The sequence below is a fragment of the Rhamphochromis sp. 'chilingali' genome (genome assembly GCF_963969265.1).
Source record: "Rhamphochromis sp. 'chilingali' genome assembly, chromosome: 11".
NCBI classification, from domain to species: Eukaryota; Metazoa; Chordata; class Actinopteri; order Cichliformes; family Cichlidae; genus Rhamphochromis; species Rhamphochromis sp. 'chilingali'.
Genome location: NC_137938.1, coordinates 15,490,960 through 15,515,417, shown reverse-complemented (window position 1 = coordinate 15,515,417; position 24,458 = coordinate 15,490,960). Strand labels below are relative to the sequence as shown.

Here is a 24,458-nt window from a genome sequence, read left to right as displayed (position 1 = left end):
ATTTTGGAGTGGTTATTCAAAAGTGAATCAGAGGCCACAGAAACACCAGCCATGTAACAGCTGTATGAGTTCTAATTTGAACCTGGGGAAATCTATTGTAGTTGCACAGTGAATGGGGAAGTTAATGGAAAACAGGATGGAGTTACCCAACATGGATATTTGTCTGTTTTATGTGACGATATAGCAAAGAGGTACAGATAGGTCCAGAGTTTGCTGTGTAGACTTTCAAAGACTTTAAGAAAAGTACTGCATTAACTGTTCAGGAATTACAACCATTTTTAATATGTTGACCCCATTTCAGATGCTCTGAAGTAGCTGGACAAATTGACATGATTTTAATTCCAAGGTCTTTTTTTAAGACATGCATGAAAATCCTGACATCTATAACCTGAAGTTTCCTCCCTTGAGATGCTGAAAGTCTGGACTTCAATCGCATATTGATTGTTTGATTTAAAATCCCCACTGTGGGTTTACAGAGACAAAAAAAAAAAAAAAGACATTTTAATTGTGTGAAAATTGTGCCAGGAGTTCCTACATCCAGATCACAAACTCACCAGTGAATAGATTACATCATGTTTGGTCCAAAAAACTCAAGAAAAAACAGTTGTTGACTAGTTTTATATCAACGCTGGTGTTGGGTCAAATCCAGCAAACAGCTACTTTGTATTTTTATGTAGAAGCACTGCCTCTACCCAACAAATCAGAGCAAGGCCGGGCTCGTTGCTCAAGCCGACCACGGTTGTGACTCCAGGTGCCTTCTGGAATTTTCTTGTTAAAAATGCTCCGTTTGAATTCACTCGCCAAAATCTAGTGTGCAGATCTTGAGTGACTTATGAGCACATTCCCTGTCACATTTCGCACCTGGAGAGGCAGTTTATAAAAATAGCTTGAACCCCCCCTCCTTTTTTTTTTTTTTGCTGGCACACTGACTCAGATAAGCAGCACAAAATCAGCAGGGGACCACCTTTTTATATTGCCTGAATGCTCCTCCTGTGCAAAAGCAACTGTCCTCATTTGACTCTTGGCAACAAAGCCGATAAGCCCCCATTATCCAAAACGTCAAAACAGTTTATTCTATCTGTAATTCATAGTAATGAACAAACAACCAGCTTTAATTAGTAGAAAAATTACTTTAATCTTAACTTATTATGGACAATAGAAAAGAAGAAGAAACAGCTGTACATTGGCTTTGCTTCATAACAAATGCAACCTAATGCTCAAATTATATATATCCAATAATCTGTGTTGTGGTGGTTCATCAAAAAATATACCCCATCTAACTACACTATTTACAAAGTGAGACAGTAAAGAAAAAGTGTTGCAGTCCTCAATCATGAATCTGGAAAATGGCGCAGCTTTCACAGTGAGCCGCTGTTTTCAAACTAAAACATCAATCGAAAATAAACATTTCACTCGGAGATGAAATATGTACAGTATAAATATGACAAAAGTAAACCAGTAGAAAAGAAGTGCTTTCTGTCTTATGTACTGTAAGACGGTTGCTTTTAGGCCATGACAGCGGTAAGCTGCCTGCAGCTCCCTGTGAGCACACCACCGAAGAAGAGACGACACTGGTCGCTAGGAAGTTTCTGCAGCACGCTCCAGTTTCCTCTATTTCCAGCAGGGCCGGCATTAGAGGGAGACCTCTGTCTCCAGAATGGAGACTTATCTGGGATGCCTGTGTTCCCTGAACCAAACCTCTCCAGCGGTTATCATACGGATGACAATCAGACCGCAGCAGAACGGATTAAAGTCATTAGGCCAATCAGAGGGAGCCAGACTCCCCTTGCTTTGATGCTGAATTGAATAAACAGCCAGGGACCGCTACAAGGACAGAGGACTTGAATGTACAGCATTAAGACCACCTGACTGATATTGTGCAGGTCCTCCTTGTGTTGTCCTTCTGAAACAGCTCGGACCCATTTTCAGATGGAGACAGGAGCTATGGGGGTGTTTGTCCACAGTCGGGTGGGCCATGGAGTTCTCCCAGTTCAGATTGTAGCTGCACAATCCAAGTGGGATTTGGGGAATTTGAAGGGCTTTTTGATAAGTTTCTTGAGTAATTTCTGAGAGGTGGCGGGGCTCCACTGCCCTGCAGAAGTAGGCCGGAGAGTAGAGGTGCATTTGGTCGGCAACAAAGCTTAGCTGGGTGCCAGGTGTCAAAGAAACATCCACATGAATGCCGAGATCCGAGCAGAACAGTAACGAAAAGAAATGATGAACGCTATTCACTTCAGCTGATGGTAGGGCCTCAAATCCGTTTTCAGCCACACAGCCCCTTTCAGAGGATTATTGTGTTTGGCAAAGCTTTGCTGTTTAGCCAGTAAGTGCTCATGAGACTCTGCAGTGCTTTCTGATACTTGGCAGTCATGCGGGCTGCGGTCAGGAGAAGACGTTCGGCCAGTCTCCTGTTGCTTCAGGAACCACTTCCAGGTCAAGTTCAGGGGTCACCTCGACCCGAGGCGCCGCTTCCTCTTGGCCCAGGGGCACATCTTGTATTTGACCTGGAAGCAGAAAGAGGGAAAAAATGAGTGGATTTGCACGATTCTTCCAGTGAAATTCTCTTTAGCATTGGCAAAAACACATTAACACACACGTTGGTAGAGCAGCACCATCAGCTCTGATGCCTGACTCAATTTACCAGTGGCTGTCATGCAAATAAGAATCAAAAGCAGCCTTTCCCTCTCTGCGCTGTTCCATCATTTGTTTTAATGTACCCTCATCCTCACTGTTAGCCTTCAGTCTGAAAAAACAGCACCTGAGACTCGTGTCACAGTCCTTTACTAATATTTTAGAATCATTTCATTATCTGAAACACTTCAAACAAATATTCATTAGGCTGAAAACTGTTTTTCAGAACAGAAAGGGCTGAATCTTACTCTTTGAAGCAGACACATGACTCGAATAGCAAAGAGACAAATTTTTCCATTTTTTTCCTGAACATTTTAACCTTGCTGATGAGCCTGCAGTTGCGTGAAGTCACAGATGGAATACTAGGAAGTATTCATATTAAAATATATAATATAGCTTTCTGCTTTAAAAGCTCTTTTTGAATTTTTCAATTTCACAATGACAAAATGTATTAAGAGCAAAAAGAAAAGGCTGTCAGATCATATCGAGGCTGTCAGGAGTGTTTCTGCCCTTATTCCTCACTGAAACAATGCTCAAGTCTGACTGAAAAGTGTTGAAATGAAAAATGAAAAAAAATAAAAAAGATTAAAAGATTTTTTTGGGAGGGGGGTGTCCTTCATCTCTTGTGGTTTTACAAAGAATAAAGTAAAAGTTTTCTAAAGGGGTCATGAGAAAAATACTCAAAGTCCTTGTGCCCATCATACATTTTGAGATGACTTTGAAAAGACAAGTCTGTCACCTTCTTACATCTTGCAACATGTCGATGGACAAAGACTTGATAACTTTGCCACGTGTGGGGATCTTGCAGGGTCATGAATGTAGACATTATGTTTCCAGCCAGACTTTTTTTTATGTTATAAAATAGTCTTGAGCAATAGTTTGCCAGGCTTTCTGAAGGTCTTTCCAAGTTAGGCACTTAACACTTCCATCCATCCATCCATCTTCTTCTGCTGCTTATCCGGGACCGGGTCACAGGGGCAGCAGCCTAAGTAGAGAAGCCCAGACCTCCCTTTACCCGGCCACCTGCTTTAGCTTGGGAACACTAAATGGGTTCCCAGGCCAGCCGAGAGATATAATCTCTCCAGCGTGTCCTGGGTCTGCGCTGGGGCCTCCTCCCAGTTGGACACGCCTGGAACACCTCACCCAGGAGACGCCCAGGAGGCATCCTTGTCAGATGCCCCAACCACCTCAACTGGCTCCTTTCGATGTGAAGGAGCAGGAGCTCTAGTCTGAACCCCTCCCGGATGGCCACCACCTCATCCTATCTCTAAGGGAGAATACAGCCACCCCTCTGAGGTAGCCTATTTCTGCCGCATGTATCTGCAATCTCGTTCTTTCAGTCACTACCCAAAGCTCATGACCATAGGTGAGGGTAGGAACATAGATCGAACAGAGGGGACCATGGCCTCAGATTTGGAGATGCTAATTCTCATTCCCAGCGCTTCACACTCAGCTGCGACTGTTCCAGTGCGAGTTGGAACTTAATACTGATCTATGAATTATTCAAGCTTAAAAAAGGCACCTAACTCTTGGGAAGAACCAGTGTTGTGCCGACACACAAAGAGGAGACAGTGTCGCTACTAGAATTTTATTAAATTACTGATTTTTGTCTTTTCATCGTGCAAACCTTCCTCAGTCCATAATCGGTGGCCTTAAACTTCCTAATGCCAAGTGTCTGTGTTAATAAATCTTCCTTATTAACACAGACTGCTCTCGTCTTGCCTTTCTCTTGTGCGTGTCATGTGGTGAATATAAGCACTCCAAACAGCACCATGACAACCTTTCTCTCTTTAAATAGATTAAGGAACTTAAGGACCATTTGATGTAAAGTGGTCATTAAACTGAGTCTATTAACAAGATTCCTGTGGGTCAGGTCTAAAATGAAAATCAAAGAAAATGAATCCATATTTTTAGACATTTTTCTGTGGTTATACGATCTGGATACAGTGTGTTTAAGACTGAAGAAAACAAATATTTTCTAATGAGATGAACGTTTTGTCATTTTTAAATCTGTTTAATGGTTTAATTCATTCACTCAGTGTTGTTCCTTTGTATTCATCATCCCTTTATTCAGGCTAAGGTTAAAGAATTACATGTGTTAGTGAGTTAATTGATCCATTCATGCATGTTAACATTTGCTTATATTAAACAATCAGGTTATAATTGATTATAAACCAGTGGGGACGACAGTGGCTCAGGGGGTTGGGAAGCGCATCTGTAACCGGAAGGTCGCCGGTTTGTTCCCCGGGCTCTCTCAAATTCAAATTTATTTGTCACGTACACAGTCATACACAGTACGATATGCAGTGAAATGCTTAGACAACTGCTCGTGACCTACAGAAAAAAAAAGGAAAAGGCTATGAATAAGATAGGAAATAAATATGAAAAATTAAAAAGGGTAAATTTAACTAGGAAGGAATAAAATATAAAAAAATTAAGGTTAAAAATGAAATAACTGTACAACACAAATTAGAATGAAGGGTAAATTTAACTGGGAAAGAATAAGATAAAATATATAAATTAAAGTTGAAAATAAAATAACTGTACAACAAAATACACAATACACAGTATAGAAATATATAAAAATGTATGAAGAATATATATATATATATATATATATATATATATATATATATATATATATATATATATACACACACACACACACACACACACATACACAATAACAGCAGCTGTACAAGTATTAACTGGAAATGAAGAATATAGTGCCCAGTGTTGTACAATCCACATTATGTCTTGTGCAGTGCAAATATGCTTAAAGTCATTTAAGTGATGAAGTGAAACCAAAGTCCAGAAAGTCCAGTGTGTGTGCAAGAACCATATGTGTGGGTCAGTACTGTGTGGTGTGTGATTGAGAGACCGTATCGCCTGCGGGAAGAAGCTCCTCCTCAGTCTCTCTGTGTTGGTCTTCAGGGAGCGGAATCGCTTTCCTGACCTCAACAGAGAGAACAGTCTGTTGTTGGGATGGCTGAGGTCCTTCACGATCTTCCTGGCCTTGGTCCAGCACTGCCTGCTGTAGATTGAGTGCAGGTCAGGGAGCTCGGAGCGGATGGTGCGCTCAGCTGACCGCACAACCCTCTGTAGAGCTCGTCTGTCCTGCATGGTGCTGTTCCCGAACCAGGTTAAGATGTTTCCCGCCAGGATGCTCTCTATGGTGCACGAGTAAAAGTTCCTGAGCACCTTGGAGGGCAGTTGGAAGTCTCTCAAGCGTCTGAGGTGGTAGAGACGCTGTCGGGCCTTTTTCACCACGGTGTTGATGTGACAGGACCATGACAGGTCCTGCGTGATGTGAACTCCGAGGTATTTGAAGCTGTCCACTCTCTCCACTGGGCACTCGTTGATGACGGGGGTCTGGTAGTTCCTCTCCTGCTTAGTGCTGAAGTCCACTATCAGCTCCTTTGTCTTACTGACGTTTAGAAGGAGGTTGTTCCTCTGTCCTGGTCGTTGTGTCCTTGGGCAAGACACTTCACCTACCTCCTACTGGTGATAGCCAGAGGGGCCGATGGCGCGATATGGCAGAAGCGGTGGCAGAAGCGAGGCTTCTGCCCCAGGGCAGCTGTGGCTGCAACTGTAGCTTGCCTCCACCAGTGTGTGAATGTGAGAGTAAATGAATAGTGGAATTGTAAAGCACTTTAGGTGCCTTGAAAAGCGCTATATAAATGCAATCCATTATATTATTATTATTATTATTATTATTACTACTAAACCCCGTATTTGACAAACTTAAGTTCACTAAAGACCTCTAAATTCCAGTGTACTGATACAGCTGGCTCATGATATGAGATAGGTAGACAAATAAAAGCTCCAAGATTTACTGGCCACCTGGAAAATAGTGGTTAGGACATTGGAGATGAATCTCAGCTTGAAAAACCAAGAAGATGTGCTGAAGACAGTATACTGCTTGAAAACTGTCACTTTACTCAAATGTTTGTACCTTGATCACATGGTCCCACACAAGCGTCTAACCGTTCTTGTACAAGATGTTGATGAAAAGCTTATAAAAAACCCTCATTGAGAAGCCAGGCCGCTAACACAAAGAAGAGCAGGTGGCTGCGTTTTGAATCACACATTAATATTCTGCCCTGTCGCTGTGATTTGCACACGCTGTGTCTGTAAGTTGAAAACACAGTTTTCAAGTGCGTGGACACGGCTGCTTTGTGTCTTATCTGCACTGTAGCAAGAATCAGTCACGCATTTCATGCTGCGTGACTTTGTTGTTTTCTGAAAATATGAGACATTAGTCAACCTCAAAACATATTCTTTTAATTTCGGCATGTCTTTAAGATTTGGATAACTATAAAAGTAAAAAAACAACTTTGAAAAAGACACTTGGTTTTCTTTATTCAGCCAGAGGGTACAGAGCAGGAACCTTTTGCGGAGCTGGATTTCAAGTTAAATAAGCTGTTCTGTTAAACAGATCTGACAGCTCTGTTCTCCTCCTCAGGCCCTCCTCAGTATGTACCGCTCAGGTTCCCAGAACAGCGAACACTGTGTATGTGTCCAAGGTTAAACAAAAGAGGGTCTTGGGTAGGGATGGGTATTGAAACCCGGTTCTTGTTGAGAACCGGTTCCCACTGTTTCAATTCCTTGGAATTGTTTGCCATTTTTGCAAACGATTCCCTTATCGATTCCAGTCGCCCCGAATGACGTCACCACGTTGCGGAGCGTCATTTACCCGGCAGGAAACACGGCGCCAGTGGCTCAAATGCTCAAAAGCTTGGTTATACTTTACGAGAACGGATGACAACAGGGCAACTTGCAATACTTGCAAAGTAGATATTTCATTTAAGGGAGGAAACACTACGAATATGCAAAAGCATTTGCTCACAAAACACGTGATGACCTTAAATGAATGTCGTGTTTTTAATTCCGCTCCGGACTCGTGAATCTCAACCCAGCAGCAGCGGTAACGTTTGCACGTCCTCTCCCGTTAATGCGGCAGGTAAATAATCAACTAACAGTGCATATTATGTTAGCGCGATCTGCCTTATTACAAAACCTGCCATTACTGTGCATTTAGGTGACCGTGATGAGAGAGACAGACAGAGTCTGGCTGGCTCAGATGCTGGCAGTTCTCACTGCAGTCTACCGGTAGCGTCTCCTTTCAGGCCAGGATAGACGAATGTCACCGAGCAGTGACTAAGTTTGTGGTCAAAGGCTTCCACCCATTTGCCACAGCAGATGCCCCCGATTTCACTTTGGTAAGTGAATGTGTTTAATTGTAGGCAGGGACATTACTGGATATTCTTGTGTAATTGCTACAGAATAATTTATGTTACACTTTGTTATTGCTACAGGAGAATATTTATTTTATTATTTTACATATCCATTTTTTTTCCTGGGGACCCTGTGACACCCCATTGAAGAGCCGTAGGCTGGATCTCTTAAGATCTCACTGTTGGGTTTGTAAGGCCATGTTACTCCTAAATTTCTATCTTGTTCAAAGAGAAGATAAAAAACAAAGTTCTAAGCTAATCGACCATTAGAATCGACATGCTAATCGACATGTTCTCCTTTTTTAAAAATAAGAATCGATAAGAGAATCGATAAAGAATCGAATCGTTAAACAGAATCGAAAATGGAATCGGAATCGTTAAAATCTTATCAATACCCATCCCTAGTCTTGGGGTAAACTTTGAAAGACAATAAATTAACATTCATGTCAATGATAGATATCAAAGTGGAGGCTTCTGGGAACAGCTGATGGACCACTCAGCAAAGCTCCCCTGCTGTGAAGCTTCACCAAGCCTGCAAGATGAAGGCGACTGCACGTGTGTGTGTGTGTTTGATGAGACTGAGTGTTGGCATTCTAACAACTCATTCTTAATGAGAAGGATCATGAAGTGAAGCCCCACAGATACTACATGCGAGGATGAGAGATGGTGTGTGTTTTTTCTAATGGGGACAGCCTGTAGTGCTTTTCAATCATTTAAGCGCTCAGAGACACCTTTTAATGTTCACCATTCCCACCGTGTAGGAAATGTAACCTTGACACTAAGAGACACAAAGACTTTTTTGTGACGCGCTAAATTCCTCAATGACCTTGGAAACATTTTTTTTCTGACTGAAAGAGAATCTAACAAGAGAGAGATGCGGGTTTTTTTCTAATTAGTGCCGTGACACCCGGCGCTTACCGTAGCCGTGCGATCTCTTCATGTGATGCTTCATGTTGCTTTTCTGGGTGAATCTGATGTTGCACACCTCACACTTGAATGGCTTCTTTCCAGTGTGTTTGACCATGTGGACCTGCAGAGCGCTCTTCTGGTTGAAGGCCTTGTCACACTGAGTGCACTTGAAAGGCCGCTCACCTGCAGTAACACACAGGCCCACAGTTTAATCAGTATCAACAGATGCTACCCCAATATGTTCAAAAACTCACACATACTGTGTACATTCTTAGTAAAGATTCTCCTCTGATTCACAAACAGCTGAACAAAACGCTCCCATTGATGGATAATGATATAAGGATTTTATTCCTGTAAATAAGCAGCTGTGAAGTGAACTGCATTGTGCACAAACTGCTTTCACAAGCTATGTTATTAACAAAAGTGTACTACAATCTGAGTAGGAAACAAAAGCCACACAAATCCTGACATGTTTCCTCTTGTGAGTAATTTTCTAGGTGTCGAAATTAAACTGCCATAACCCGCTGCGTCCTTGATGAGGGTGCTGAAAGGTCACTGTTACTGTAGGAGTGTGCATTTAGAGGTGGTGATTTTCTGGTTTCATTAAGGAGAGATGGTGAACCTAAAGCAAGTGTTTTTAATGCTGCAGTCTCCTGCAGTTCAGTTACTGGGATCTAAAATGCAGACCCTTCAGTACGCCAGATGTAAGAAAACTCTTCACGTATTAATGCCGTGTCCTGCTGAAACAAACAAATCAGCATCCAGCTGAACCGAAGCAGCTGGATGCTATTGTGATAATGGCCATGTAAAGAAATCATATTCTTTTTCCCCTCAAGACACAATTTATTTCACATCTTCTGACACACAGGCAAAGCAGCTATGCCTACATTGTTTATGCTTAAGCTACAACTCTTTGCACTAACTTGCTGTACAAAACTAACCAAAGAAACAGCTCCTATTCCTAAGGAATTCAGGGCTACACAACCAGAGTCGCTTCTCCTCAAACATTTTTCATTTCAGGGCCTGTCACGTCTGTTAAGCTAGGCATGAGATAACAAGCAGTGACAAACGTCAGTCGTAAGCTGGGAGCAAAGGGGAAGTGGAACATTTCTGGGGGGTTTTCTGCTAAAAGATAAAGCATAACAAACCCCGCAGCACAAAATTATGAGCTAACCCAGCAGAGAGAGATCCAATGAAAGATAGGACAGAAATATGTTTTTTATGTGCTTATAAACTTTGCATAAGTTTTTGAATTAGTGAGCCTGAAAGGGGAAGATTGTAGCTGCTTAATATGACACACACTGCTTGAAATCCCACTTTTTTTCAATAATCATATTATTAGTCTCAACAAAGGAGTTAATGTACGAGGGTAATCCCAAAAGTAAGGTCTCCTATTGTTTTAGAAATACAAACAACCGTGTATTTATGACGGGCGACTTGTGGACGCGCGGTGTCGTGGAGAATGCTTACGCCCTTGCTCAGTATTCCTGTTCTCCAGTTCTGAAATGCCCGTCTGAGTTTTTCCAGTGTTTCACAGTACCTGTCAGCATCGCCACAGCCCTCCACGCTGTGCTGAGTCACCTAGAGCAGTGGCAGAACTACGTCCGAATGTTCTTCGTGGACTACAGCTCAGCCTTTAATACAATCATCCCGGACAGCCTCATCACCAAACTGGTCACTCTTGGCCTCCCTCCTTTCACATGTGCCTGGATAAAGGACTTTCTCACAAACCGGCCCCAGACTGTAAGACTCGGCCCTCATCTCTCCTTCACTCGCACACTGAGCACCAGCTCCCCACAGGGCTGTGTGCTGAGCCCCCTCCTGTATTCTCTCTACACCCACGACTGCAGTTCGACCCACAACAACACTCTCATCATCAAGTTTGCAGATGACACCACGGTAGTCAGACTCATCTCAAAGGGAGACGAGGCAGAGTACAGAGAGGAAGTCCTGAAGCTGGCAGCATGGTGTTCAGAAAACAACCTGGCACTGAACACTAAGAAAACCAAAGAGCTCATTGTTGACTTCAGGAGACACAGCACTGACTTGGCCCCCCTTTACATCAATGGGGAGTGTGTGGAGAGGGTCCACACCTTCCGGTTCCTTGGTGTCCTCATCTCTGCTGACATCTCCTGGACAGACAATATCTCAGCGGTCGTCAAGAGGGCCCAACAGCGGCTGCACTTCCTGAGAGTCCACAGGAAGTACAAGCTGAACTCCAACCTGCTGCTGACCTTTTACCGCTCGTCCATTGAGAGCCTGCTAACCTACTGCATCACGGTATGGTACGGCAGCTGCACCAAGGCGGATAGAGTGAGGCTTCAGAGTGTGGTCAAGACAGCACAGAAGATGATCGGCTGCCCTCTCCCCTCCCTGATGGACATTTATTCCTCCCGCAGCCTCAGCAGAGCAGCAAACATTATCAAGGACAGCTCCCACCCTGGTTTCAACATGTTCAGCCTGCGCTACAGGTGCATCAGCACAAAAACCCACAGACTCAAAAACAGTTTCTTTCCCAAAGCCATAACTGGACCCCCCCCCCCCCCCCCCCCCCCCCCCAATTTTTTTTTTTTTCCTCCCACTTCCTCTATGGACCACCACTGTGCAATACCAATCCTATGGGCAATAACTCAACTGTATATACACAACACTATTTATTACATATTACTTTTTTTTTTTTTTTTAAAACGGCCTGTACTACAACCCAGTGACTACAACATGTTGCCAAGGTTGAAAGAACATTTGTCCGGAAGGCGATTCTGCTACAGTGGCAGCAAGCGGGTATGACATGGGTATTATAAAACTGCCACAGCGTTTAAAAATCGACCAAAATGGCGATTATGTCGAAAAATAAATAAGTCTTCAAGCTTTGAAATGATGTTAATATTAAAGAAAATACACGGTCGTTTGTATTTCTAAAACAATAGCAGACTCTTTCCTCTTATCTACCACCCCTCCTCTGAACATGTCCAAACCATCTCAGCCTTTTACATCTACTGTCAGATTAGGGTTTGGGATTTTAAACTATAATGAACGACAGTGTTTTGTCACCTGTGTGCGTTCGATTGTGTCTCTCCAGCTGACTGCGCTTGGCGAAGGCTTTTACGCAGGAGGAACAACTGAAGACTCTGGGCTTCTGGGAGCTGGGTGACGGGCCCGGCTGGTGCACTCGTTTATGTTCCTGCAGATAAAATGAGTTTACAGTTACAGTCTAACTCTGTCCTCAGCAGACAGGCACTCACAGCATCAGTGCGAAAAACCTGCACAAATATTTGTATTTCATCATTTGTATTTGTATTCCTCAAAGAAATTAGCAGCATCCTTTGACCTTGTCACAGAGAATTAGGGCTGCTTTGACAACACAAGGAGATTAATTACACCCAGTATTAATATACTGCCAGGTCTCTCTTGGAAATGAGATTTTTAATCTCAATGAGATTTTTTACCTGGATAAATAAAGGATTAATAAAAATATGCTCATCTCAGTAAATGTTTATTAAGATCAGTGTTGATCAGGAGTACTGATCTCAATGACATAAATCTATGTAAGGTAGTCATCGTTTCTGAATTACTGAAGATATATTACCTCTCACATTTCTGTGCTCCACGTTCTATTTATATATTACTATTATCAGACAACATTTTAAGCTAGTTTTAGTACCGTGGTAGTGCTTTTTTGTATTATCAAGGAAATCTAACACTACTTATGCTAACACTTTGTACTCAGTTTTCCAAGTAACCAACACTGACCAGCTATTACATCCTAGCTGTACAAATGCTAAACTCTAATGAAGTAGAAGTCAATAGTGCAGCCCTCTGAATATTCATACATGTAGCAAATGAAATTCGAGGCTATCACGATACTGGGTTGCAAGTACACTACATTGCTGATATGAAAAATAATGTTTGGAGGAACATTTTGTTCACTGTGGCTCTAACAGTTAAGCAGTGACACTTTTATTCTGTGACTATCTAGTATCATAGCAACAAAAGTAAAAGAGCTGACAAAAAACACACTATGGTGTACACTGAATAACTGATAGGGTGATTTTGTTGCATCTGGCGTGAGCTAGGCTAGTCAGTCTCCCATTTCTACACTGTAAGCTATCCTGGCTGTAGATTTATCTCTGATATACACACAAAAGACACCTCCTTAACTTTTGGCAAAAAAGGCAGTGAGTTATTATATATTAATTGAGGTAAATATTCTATTGCAGCTTAAAAAGCTCCAGTGATTTATGACAGTGGACTACTGTACAATTGTACCACATTATTAATGTATCTGTATTCCTGATATTTCCGGAGGAATTTGCTTTGAAGCAAAAACGGATTGGGTATTCTGTAAGTGTGCAGTTAATTTTTTCAGTATATTATGAAGCTAAAGTTTTTGGATGTCTGGCTGTAATTAAAAAAGCCAAATCATTATCTGGGGTCCAACAGGAAAAATGAAAAATAACTGCAGGACTAATTCATTTTAAAAAACCCGTCAACATCCAACTTCTGGTTGTAGACTAATAAAGAGTCTCAGGGATGTGGAAAGAGGTCAGCCGCTCTCTGTGTGACAGCAATTAATCTCCACCGCACTACATTCATGGGAGACAGTTACTGTTCAACGCACTGGGGCACATTTACAGAAAAAAAAGGGCTTTCACTTTGTGGCCTTTGAGAAGAAAGACGAAAAATAGCAGGAAGAGGGCTTGAGTACAGAGCTGTGTCTTCCTTCTCCCTGGCATTTGTGTGCTTGACTGTGAAGAGGGTCAGTGGCAAAGAGAAGCATGCATGCTCCTTCACAGTCTGATTGCTTTGTTGTGTAGTTAAAAGTGACAGGGACTGCAACTTGAAGATTTACCCGTACACAGGCTGTGCTGTATTGAGTTTTTTGATGCATTAAAATGTGAAGCTACTTTTCTTACAGTCTTCAAATCTATAACTTTCACACCTAAGGTAGAGGCACTGACTAATAAAAATAAAATAAAAAAACAAACCGTGCCATGCAAGTTGACATACTGCTTTAATAAAACCTAAAGAGGGTCATTTATCATTTCTATGTCTTTATATAAAAAGCAGGTTTTTTTTTCCTGTATTCCAATAGCTGGATGATTTAGATAAATGCTCTCAGCAGCTTAGATTTAAAACAATTTTTCAACAGGCTGTGTCTGTATAAGTTCTTACTTTCAGGTGTGTAGCTCGCTTGAAGGCCTTTCTACAGAGGCTGCAGACATGACAGCGGTCCTTGCCGTGAGCCTGTCTGCAGTGACGTCGCAGTGTATTGGCATTCTGGCACACTTGATTACAGTAGAAACACTGATTTCGGTTATCAGTATCCACCTGGAGCTCTTTCCCACCCTTATCAGTGGAAATCTGAAGCACGCACAAAGACAAAGAGCTTACAATGCATAATGGTGATGGTATAAACATCAGCTGACAGGCACTCTTTGAGCTCTTCCCCTGGATTGGTGAAGCAAGCAAAACAAATATACTTACAGTATATCCATTGTCTGTTGCTCCATTTGCGGACTGGGACTGGTGGCTAACCAGTATGACCTGCTGGCCTGTGGTCCCTGGCTGTCCTGTTAGGCCAGAATCATTCAGTACTGCAGGGAAAGTCTGACCCTAAAAAACAAAATATACATTGAAAAAGCGCTTCATGACATAACTCATGTCTGACACATTTTGATTGTCATGTTAAATTAGTAATAATGCAAAATAGCAGCTACTACAGTCTGTAAATTGTGCTGGACATTTGGGTTTTTTTTATACCTGTGTATTGAGGTTTAAGGTGACGCCATCCAGCATGCCCTGAGCATCTGCAAGGGTTAGTGTGACGCTGCCATCACTGGCCACAGTTCCTGGTGACATCACTAGGCTCTGGGAGGCAGCAGTGTGAGACAGGGTGGTGCTTGGTGGCAGACTGGTGACTGACAGGAGAGAGTGGTTAAAAGGTTAATACCCAGCTGGTTTATGCCACCAGCAACTGTGCGCAAAATGCAGACATACAAAGAAACTGTGTTTAAATGAACATTATCCTCTTAGACACAACAGACCTGGATGCCATAAAAAAGCTCATTTTTCACTTATCCACAAAACCTTTTTGCAATATTAGTGTCTCCATTGGTGTAGTGGTTAACAAATGTTCTTGGCAAATGAAGGGTCACTGGTTCAATTACAGACAAAAATCCCCTTTGGGGTTACGTCAGGGAGAGAATCCGGCGTAAAACTCTGGCTGTCTGTGACAACGGAAAGCTGCAGTTTTAGCCCACTTACATTCACTAACCTCGCCTCTCATACTGCCTTATCAGAGCAGTTTTCATTTCCTGTTGGGTCTATGAAATCATATCTCTGGCTGGCCAGGATGAAGGATAATTTCACTCCACGTTTTAAAGAACAGTCTTTTGACAAGTATCCTCTCACACAAATCTGGGACACCTGAGACAGATGAGGGTTTGGGCTGGCAACCACAGCTCTTTTGGTGCTTTGCTCTCTGACTGAAACTAACACTGGCAGATTCATTAGGTTTGGGAGGATATTGCATTAGAGACGCACAAAACTAGACAATATTTGGTTTGAATAAAAATACAGTTTCTCAGTCAAATCACGGGTTGGACCGTGTCTGCAGACAGAGTGACAGGAAGGTTTTAGCCAAAGCAACAAAATCAAAGATGCTCTGTGTGTCTCAGAGAAGCTGTGGGAACATTATTATTATTATTTTTCTTTCCACTTGAGTTAAGTGGAAGGTAATGAAGAGATATAGATGAGACTGAAAATTTGATTAGGCTTCTAGGTGACCAGCTCTCTGACAGACTGGACTTCATAACTATAAAGTAGTTATTCAAGCTTCCAGAAGTTGTATTAAAGTATGCTGATAAACTGCTAATTCAGTTTGATAATATGTTTAAATTGTACTGCTTGTCCTATTTTACATGGAGGTGAACAGGGGTGAGTCTAAACCAGTATGTACTGGGCCATATTTATTTCAAGGCTTTCATTTTTACATTTTATTTTATTTTTCTACCTTTTTCAGATCAAAGCCAGTAAAACCCCACTGACCTCAGCGTTGTTAGGTTTTAAAGGCACAAACTCACTCATTCAGTTGTACACTTGAACTTGCACAGCATAAAAACTCACAGATACAAACGCCACAAAAATCTTCACTTTCAGAACTCTTTTTACCTCCTACTAATGTCAGAAATCTTTCCAAAATAACAAAATTAAGATAAATGTTTATGCCTTTGTTTATATTGCATATATATCTTTTTTATTTGACTTGAGAGTATTTATATATTTTTGCATTTAATATAATATTTTCTTTAAAAATATATATAAACAGGGTCACGGGGTTAAGCTGTTTTTCTTTTTTTTGACAGATGCTGTATGCACTGTAAAACACTGGAATTTCTAACATGGAAACCAATGAGCAGCTCATTTTGAAAGACCTGTAATTTTTTTTCTCTTTCGAATATTTACTAATGCTTATTAAGAAGACAAAAGTATTTATTATCAAATTAGTCAATCAGTCAAAGTAACAATCGATAGCTGCAACCCTAAAATCAGACATAAGTGGGTAGCTAAAGAAAGAGGTGTTAACCATCTGTCAAAATTAGCTGCTAGCATTCGAATTGAGGGGTTCCAAAACACTTGAATCCAGCAGCATTGACAGTCAATTGCAACAATTGACGAGCCTGCTTTAGCTTTTTGTCTGGAGAAAAAATAAAAAAAATAAAAACACAACCCTGAGTTGCAATTTTTCTGGCACGCTCCCTGTTAGAGAGCAGAAAAGTTCAAGCTTCATTTTTGTCATAGCAATTTTTTAATATCTCTTGAGTGATCTGGACATGGCAGACGATTAGGGTTTCTCAGGTTTGAAAATCTATCTGGCAGCTTTCCTCGTGCACTTTGATCTCTCCACAGTTGGGGGACCTCTCACAGTTTGTGCTGGTGAAGTAGAACCCTCTACTTCTAATAAAGTTTAGTTTCTCTGAAACCCAAAAGTCTTGTCATATTACAAAAAAAGTCAAAGGAAATCTGTTGGGATCCTGAACAAAATGTGAATGAAAACAAAATGTTGGCAGTTGCAAGTCATAAGAGGATGAACGAAAGAGTGCGTGCAGCAGCACAGAAGGGATGCTTCAGGGCTGAGAGAGTGTAAACAACGTGGAGGAAAAACATAACAGCCTTTATAGGAGTCTGATAAACAGGCATATCTTTTTCAGATCATGGAGAGCAACTGCAAGTCTGCAAGTCATGCCAGCTACTGTAGTTTAGCTTTTGAAAAAACGGCTTTTGTGAAAGAAGGTGCAAGTCAAATTCAGGATCTTCTCTGGTCATGCATGTCTTTCATGACCAGGGCAATATTACATGCAGATGCATATTTGAAGTAAGCTGTAAAAATCGTTTGGAAAGAATGCAACTCTCTTATCACACGCGGTTAGAAGACGTGTATAGTCTTACCAGCATTTCCAGTATTGGCGGGGCTTTGAGGTAGCAGGTGGTCATTGGTGATGGTCAGAGTTGCACTGGTGGTTTGGCCGTTTAGCGGTGACGCTAGCCTGATGCTGCCGTTCATCTCAGCGGCACTGGGATTGTTTGGCTGGGGGAGCAGATCCTGACCTGCAATTGTATTGTAGAACATGAGCTTTAATTATTTTCATGAGGTTATTTGCTTCTATTATAAAGATGCTAAGTGTTTTCTGAAATGTAGTTCATATTTTGAAGGGTGGTCAAACGCAAACAAAGTAACAAAGTAAGATTCAAACAAAGTAACTCAACAAAATTCCTTCAGGGTTAATTGAATTAGGTTTTACACATGATTAATATGCCATGCAATGCCACATACGGTGTAGTTTAATAAGTGCTTAACTTTTATTAACCAAACATATTGTCACACTAAAATAAGAAGAATATGACTGATAACATTTTTCTCTCTTAAGACGATGTATTTCCAGCCCAATAATTTCTGCTGCCTGGGCAGGAAAAAATCTTATTTTTGATGGAACTACACTTATTCATAAATAAAAAAACTTGAAATGAGAATAGCTTCTTAAAGCTTTAATCTGAAAGACTGCAATCACGATACAATAAGTCAGAGAGCTGAAATGAAAGAGAGATTGAGCTGAGCTGAGTAGACTTAGCAGGCTTAGTGATACAGCTACATCCCTCCTTCACATTGTTGATGCAATGAACTTTAAATCCCCAGATGATACAGCCAAATGGGTGATGCTGATGGTGTATACAAAAGCTGAAAAATGGCCTCTAATAGAGTGTCTTTAGATCTGGGTTTGTGAAATGGCTCTGAGTTATTATTGGCTTCATTTTTTCCTCTTTGCCTGCTAGTGTGTTTGCCTGAGTGAGAAAATCAATAGTGATAGTTGAGAGCTTTTTTTAAATTATTATTTTCCCATGTTTGTTATCAATAGCCCCTTTCTGCCTTTACTAAAAAACATGTTCAGCAGAGCTGTATATTTTTGGTATTTGATATTTTTGTTTCTACCTGATATGGTGAGGGTGATCTCCTGAGGATTTCCTCCTGCTGTGCCAGAACCAGCAGCTGAAGCCTGGACTTGGGCGAGAGCTTGTGTCAGGCTGGAGTTGTTGATGGTCAGGGTGATCTCCTGACCGCTGTTGCCACCTGCCACTAGCGCAGAGCTGCCCATGACATTGCTTAGGTCCTGAGAACCTGCACAACCCACAGCAACATAACACAGATGGTGACCTCCTAGTACAATGTGGCCACTCTGTATGTTTTTTTCACTTAGAGCTGTCATACATACTGGCAGCATCCTGCTCAGATAGTCCAGCCATTGTGACCTGCGCAGGTGTGATAGTGGAGGGCTGCAAGGCCAGGCTGGTCAGTGGGTGGATGACAACGTTGGCAGACACTGAGGTGTCAGTTGTAGACATGAGCTGGCTCCCTGAGTGGGAGACCAGACCTGTATCGACACTCAGGGGCTGCGAGAGGAGGCCGCCTTGCTGTAGAGTCTGCTGCAGGAGGGCGGGATCGATCTGAAAGGAGAGAGTATTACTTAACTTGAAAATGAAGGAGAGCATGTGTGGGGGAATCAGCAACAATGTTAGGATTTTCTTTTCTTTTACATTATGGAATAAAGTAATGATAAGATTTCCTTTCAATGCTTTTAAACATTTTCAAAGTTTTATGTATGACTTTGTTGACTAACACTGTTCTCATTCCTAGCTTGTATCACTATAGGATGTGCCTCCCTGTCGATTACTCAGAAGCATGACTGCCACCCTGCCACCACTCACCCTTCAATAGCTTACACTATTTCAATAACCATTACTCAAACACGTTTTCTTCGGAGCACATCTCAACCTACATTAGGCTGGCTAGACATGGATAGTAATATGGATAATAACACAGAGTTCGGCAGGGGTGATGTGTAACCTGTAGTGTGATGTTGTTGATGTTGCTGGTGTCGATGCCGGAGATCTGGACGTTGGGACACACCAGGTTGGCGGGCGTCAGCTGCAAGTGGATGCCGTCCAGCGTGGTAAGGCCATCTGGGAGCGACACGGTCAAGTCTCCTGCAGCTGAGGCACACACACAGACACAAACATATGTAAATGTTTGACAGGAGAGTAGCTATGTAATAATACAGGATTAGGACCACGCGAATAAGACTATAATTAACGGTTAATGGATAACAGTTCTTAGCAGGAAAATGTGAGTTAAAAGTTTTCTATGTTGGGGGGGGGGGAATCCTGAATACTCCACTGTCCTGCTCCAGGTGAAGGGTGGGAAAAGTAAATTTATATGTTGCCAGACTTCATCAATCTAATCGTTTAAACATTTTAGCGAATGTTTGACTGCAGTGCTGCATTTAGAAATCAGAGCTCCTCCAAAAACCCAATTAATAATCACAATGTCGTCCCTGCATCATTTGTTGTTTCCCTTTTCTTTTATTCGATCACTGTGAATGTTTGGAGATGCTTTGATAGACTTTTCTCATCACATAAAGACCGATTTCCTTCAAAAACAACCACGCACTGCGCTGGGGCTTCAATGAAGGCGTGTTTTTGTCTGCTTGACATCGGGTGCCGCGGTGCAACCCTTTTTTGCCCTTGATGTTGCCAACTGAATATGAAGCAATGAGACTACAAATGATGATCCTCTGGGGCATTCCTGTCACAACTGCTGACAACAACCAACTGTTGGTGCATTAATCGTACACCTATCATTTCTACCAAGGAATGTGTAACTCTTTGTGGCATTCACAAGAAATGTGTTGCCAGTGGGTCGTCAATAATACTGCACAGTGATATCTTGGATATTGAAATTTGGGCACCAGTCTTCACTCATTTCGTGCTCTTATGGTGCTTTACTGAAAACATTAGGACCTGTCAGTTAAAATCAAAGGTGTGTTATAAACAAAACACCATTGTTCTTGCTGCAATTCTCTCTTTTACAGCATTAAAGTAATGGCTCATTAATTATCCCTACCTGACATGGAGGCGGGCAGGAGGGCCTGTCCTACTAGTCCTGACTGCAGTAGATTCTGGTCAAACTGTCCTGTGAGAACCTGGTTAGCTGGGAGGTAAATGCTGGGGTCAGCACTGGGTGTTTGCAGCAGCCCCACAGACTGAAGAGCCTCTGATCCAGTTGGCTGCTGCCCCTGACTTGGAGCCACACCCTGCCCAGTCGCTGGGTCTTGACCCTGTCTGGCTTGACTGGAGGACGAGGAAGAACGCTTGGATTTGCGGCCGTCGCCATTTGGACGGAAGTGACACTGGATGTGTGTTTTGCGGTGACCCGAAGTTCTGAAGCGGAGTTCGCAGAAGGGACACTTGAAGGGCTTGGAGCCGGTGTGGAGGCGCATGTGCACCTTCAGGCTCCCCTTTGTAGAGAAGGAGGTGTTGCACATATGACAGCTGAAAAGCTTCTGACCTGAATAAGAAACAAAGAGGATGTTATGTGCGGCAAACTGAAAATGAATCGTTGCTCTTTAAAAACCGCAGGTTTATTTTTGACCAGCATGTGAATTTTGAATCTTGAATCTAGTCTTGGTTCTTTGATCTGAGAAAGAGAAAAACGTCAAACCTTTAATGTCAGCCAATAACTTTTACTACTTTTAATAAACTTTTTTTTTCTTTTTTCTCTTATCTTGATTAACTTGCTTTAGGCGTGCACTTTTCAGTGATCTCGTTGTCCTGTAAAATTCACAATGCATTTTAAGATGCTATTAATCACATCTAAATGGCTACAAATGTCAAGGTCTCAGTAGATGAGCTGTATAAGCCGATCTGCTGAGACTGTATTCCAGCAGTTGGCCTCCTTTTTGGTCCATGCTCTTATTTTAAATTACTAAAGCACTGCATCATCTTGTTACGATGTACAGCCATTTTTATAAAACCTAATGTTATGTATGAATGTATTCTTGACTGTGTGTTTGAAAAAAAGGGTTATACAAATATATGACTAGCTAGGTCTACTAAAACGAATGGAATTAACAGAGCTCAATCTTACTGTGTCAGCTTCTTTAAGGTAAGGTTGGTGTTTGTGGTGACACAAACAAGTCAGCAACATATTCTACTGATTAACCACTAACCTGTATGTGTTTTAACGTGGCAGTCCAGGGTCGACTTCACTGTAAAACTCTTCCCACATTCGTCACACTTGTAAGGCCTCTCTCCTGTGTGGATCCTGATGTGTCTGGACATTGAAAAGGATTGATATAGTTATACTTGCAAGAGCACAAGGACACATGAGAATATCAAAGTGATGATTACATTTCTTTTAAACAAACTAAATGCATTATAAAGTAAAGACACACCCTAATATGAATAGATATATACAAATGGTTATCATCCATGGACATACAGTTTATCTTTCTGGTGAGTTGTTTAGCTGAGAAACTGAAAAAGATCATGAAAAAAATGTGTTTGTGGTGCAGTTTTAATAACATGGAGCAGAATTTGAAGAGATTTAAAATGCATTTATTTTGACCTCCTCTCTGATGTCCTTGATTTGTTTTCCTTGGCTTCATACATATAAACTATTGCTTGTTGTTAATCTATCCAACATCTACTTAATGCATTAAATTATAGCTTGATGATTTATATCTAAGGCTGTTTCTTATTTCCTTTAGATGGTTAATGTAATCTCCACTGCATTTTCACAGCCCAACTGTGGGTGTGAGGACACAGTAGCAATGTTAATGCTATTATGCTGTGTCATTATTCAGTTCAGACAAGTGCTGTAAAACTAAATAAGGTCCACAGTCCTATAAGCCTCCAACCATCAACACTCACACAATTCAGACTTTGACTACTGCAGACAAACAAATTTCTTCTAAATTTATATACGCAGCACAACATTTACCTGACGAGGTCGCTGGGCTTCTTGAAGCTCTTGGGGCAGTAATTGCAGCAGTTGGCAAACTTGGGTTCGGTTTCCAGCTCCACGGCTTTGTCTTTAATCTCACTGATCCGATCTCTTTCAGCTGCCGACTGGGAAAGTATTCGCTCCGAAACTGAGGCCTCCTCGCCGGGATCCTTCGCCAATTCGGCTGCCTGCTCTTCAGTGAACGTGATAATTTCCATACCCCTCCTCTTTGATGTCTTTTGTTCACTTTCCTCTTCATTTTCCTCTTCTTCCACATCTTGACTTGACTCCAGGCTTATAACTGTGATAAACAGAGTCAGTTTTTTCACTTTCTATCTTTGGTTGACACTTTCTTTTGATGCAAGGCAGCTTGGACTGAGACAAAGATGCACTCAGACAAGCTGAAGCCTGATATAATGTATGTTGTACTTGATTAATGTGGCACTCTTCGCTGAAGGAAAAGTGGTGCATGTACAGCTCTGCATAACAGTGTAAGATGGAGAGACCATATAGTTTAATATAAATACAGTATAACTCAATGCAGTAATGCTTACTTTGATCGTCCATGGCGTGCTCCTTTTTCATATGCCTCTTACAAAGCAGGCTGGTCCGGAAGCTCTCATCACACATGGAGCATTTGAAAGACTTGATGTGAATGATCATGTGGCGATTCAGGCTGCCATTTGTGGTGAAGGAGGCGTCACAAACACTACACTTAAAGGGCTTCACTCCTGTTGGGAAGACAGAACAGAGGTAAGGTGTTGTGTGATCCTTGTGACAGCCTCTAGGGTGTCACTACTGTTACTGCCAGTCCCTGAAAAAGACTTACAAATTAAAAAATTAAAATGAAATCAATGTCATGTTTAGTATGTTTAGTTCATAGACTTATTCCACTTTTGAAGGACTAGAGTGTAGATAATTTAGGCAAATTAGGATGCCATTGTGAAACATGGCATACTCGACCTCGAGCTCACCTGTATGGGTATTCAGATGGGACTTGAGTACTCCAGCTGATACAAAGGCTCGTCCACAGAGGTTACATCCGAATGGTTTCTCCCCAGTGTGCGATCTCACGTGCTGTTTCAAGTGGCTTGACTTTTTAAAGGCTTTACTGCACCAACTGCACCTGATGATGGAAAAAACAGCAACAACATGAATGAATGAATCGCTGTAAATCTTTATGAATTATTGTTATTCACCAGATCTGGGAGAGTAATTTATGCGAATTGGAACAATTCTTAACATGTAATTATTTTATTACATTTTTAATAACATAGCAATATTTCACTGGACGTATGATCTACACTGCCTTGTTATTTGTGAAATAGAGAAAGGACATACACACAAGACAGCTTAAGAAAACAGCAGCTTGCCTTTCGCAAACATGTTTTATTTTAACTGGTGGTTTTGTGCAACATCTGTTAGTCTTCTCTTAAACATGACCATAAACCACATAAAAGCATAAGGCATTATCTGATAATGATAATAAAAGAAAGAGAAGAAATGCAGGGCATAGGAAGAGGTCATGATGAAGCAAAGGCCCTGGGCTGTATTTTAAAGATAGACCACTCGTCAGTCAGGTGAGCCTTTACATCATCTGCCAGAGCTAAACTGAATAATTTAGTACAAACTACAGGCTCAGCTTTTCGAATATAAAAGAGTTTGGCCCAGTAGCAGTAGCAGTATCCACATAGTGCAGTTAAAGTATTTAGATTTATTTAGAAACTGACCTATTCTCTGGTCAGTTTTTATGGACTGTATGGATAGACAGCAAACTGTCACCAACTGTCTAACTAGAAATAAATTAGAAAACCAATAATATTGAATTTCATTTCAGTTAAATCCATAAATAAGGCAAAATAAGTAGACAAAAAATGATGTCAATCCATTTCAACATAATGAGAAGCCTGAGACACATGAGCGAATAAATCTCTGTAAATACTATTGCTTTATCTGTGGAAAAGTTTAAATTGAAAGACACTGATAACAAAGTTAGGTAAGGTTATTAAGGACAAAGTTATAAACCATCTGCCTTCTCAAGGTCACTGCTTATAACACTTAATATCATTAATCTTTTTAGGCTCTGGAAACAGATTGTTTGGGTGATTTAGGCGACACAAAATTAATAACAAGACTGTAGATCAAGAAAAAAGGACAGGAGAGCCTAGCAGAGGTTTATGATCAATGATCATGTCAGAAAACCTGCAGCACCCAGACTCATCAGGCGTAAGTGCTGCAGAAATCAGCTCTAAATGGTGGAATGAGCAGACTGACACTACCCTCGAATAACCTGTGGTCTGTAAAACTGCTCTCAAACAACACAAGGGCACATTTTCTACTTTGAT

General features: G+C 41.4%; 1 protein-coding gene across 2 annotated transcripts in view; it reads right to left on the bottom strand.

The window, feature by feature from the left end:
* Positions 1-1,143: 1,143 nt before the first annotated feature.
* The window catches only part of znf236 (zinc finger protein 236), a 51,873-nt gene continuing 28,558 nt past the window's right edge, over positions 1,144-24,458 (bottom strand). Inside the window, exons 18-32 of one of the 2 annotated variants that reach the window (XM_080897247.1) lie at positions 23,088-23,239; positions 22,668-22,844; positions 22,111-22,414; positions 21,338-21,441; positions 20,233-20,676; positions 19,177-19,322; positions 18,545-18,776; positions 18,265-18,459; positions 17,226-17,384; positions 14,538-14,695; positions 14,262-14,390; positions 13,950-14,138; positions 11,829-11,958; positions 8,787-8,960; positions 1,144-2,504 (exon numbers count right to left, since the gene is read on the bottom strand). In XM_080897247.1, coding sequence (XP_080753373.1) covers positions 2,383-2,504; positions 8,787-8,960; positions 11,829-11,958; positions 13,950-14,138; positions 14,262-14,390; positions 14,538-14,695; positions 17,226-17,384; positions 18,265-18,459; positions 18,545-18,776; positions 19,177-19,322; positions 20,233-20,676; positions 21,338-21,441; positions 22,111-22,414; positions 22,668-22,844; positions 23,088-23,239 — 2,815 coding nt within the window. In that variant the 3' untranslated portion in view covers positions 1,144-2,382. The remainder of the gene's footprint in view (positions 2,505-8,786; positions 8,961-11,828; positions 11,959-13,949; positions 14,139-14,261; positions 14,391-14,537; positions 14,696-17,225; positions 17,385-18,264; positions 18,460-18,544; positions 18,777-19,176; positions 19,323-20,232; positions 20,677-21,337; positions 21,442-22,110; positions 22,415-22,667; positions 22,845-23,087; positions 23,240-24,458) is intronic. The other variant, XM_080897248.1, reaches the window with a different exon arrangement.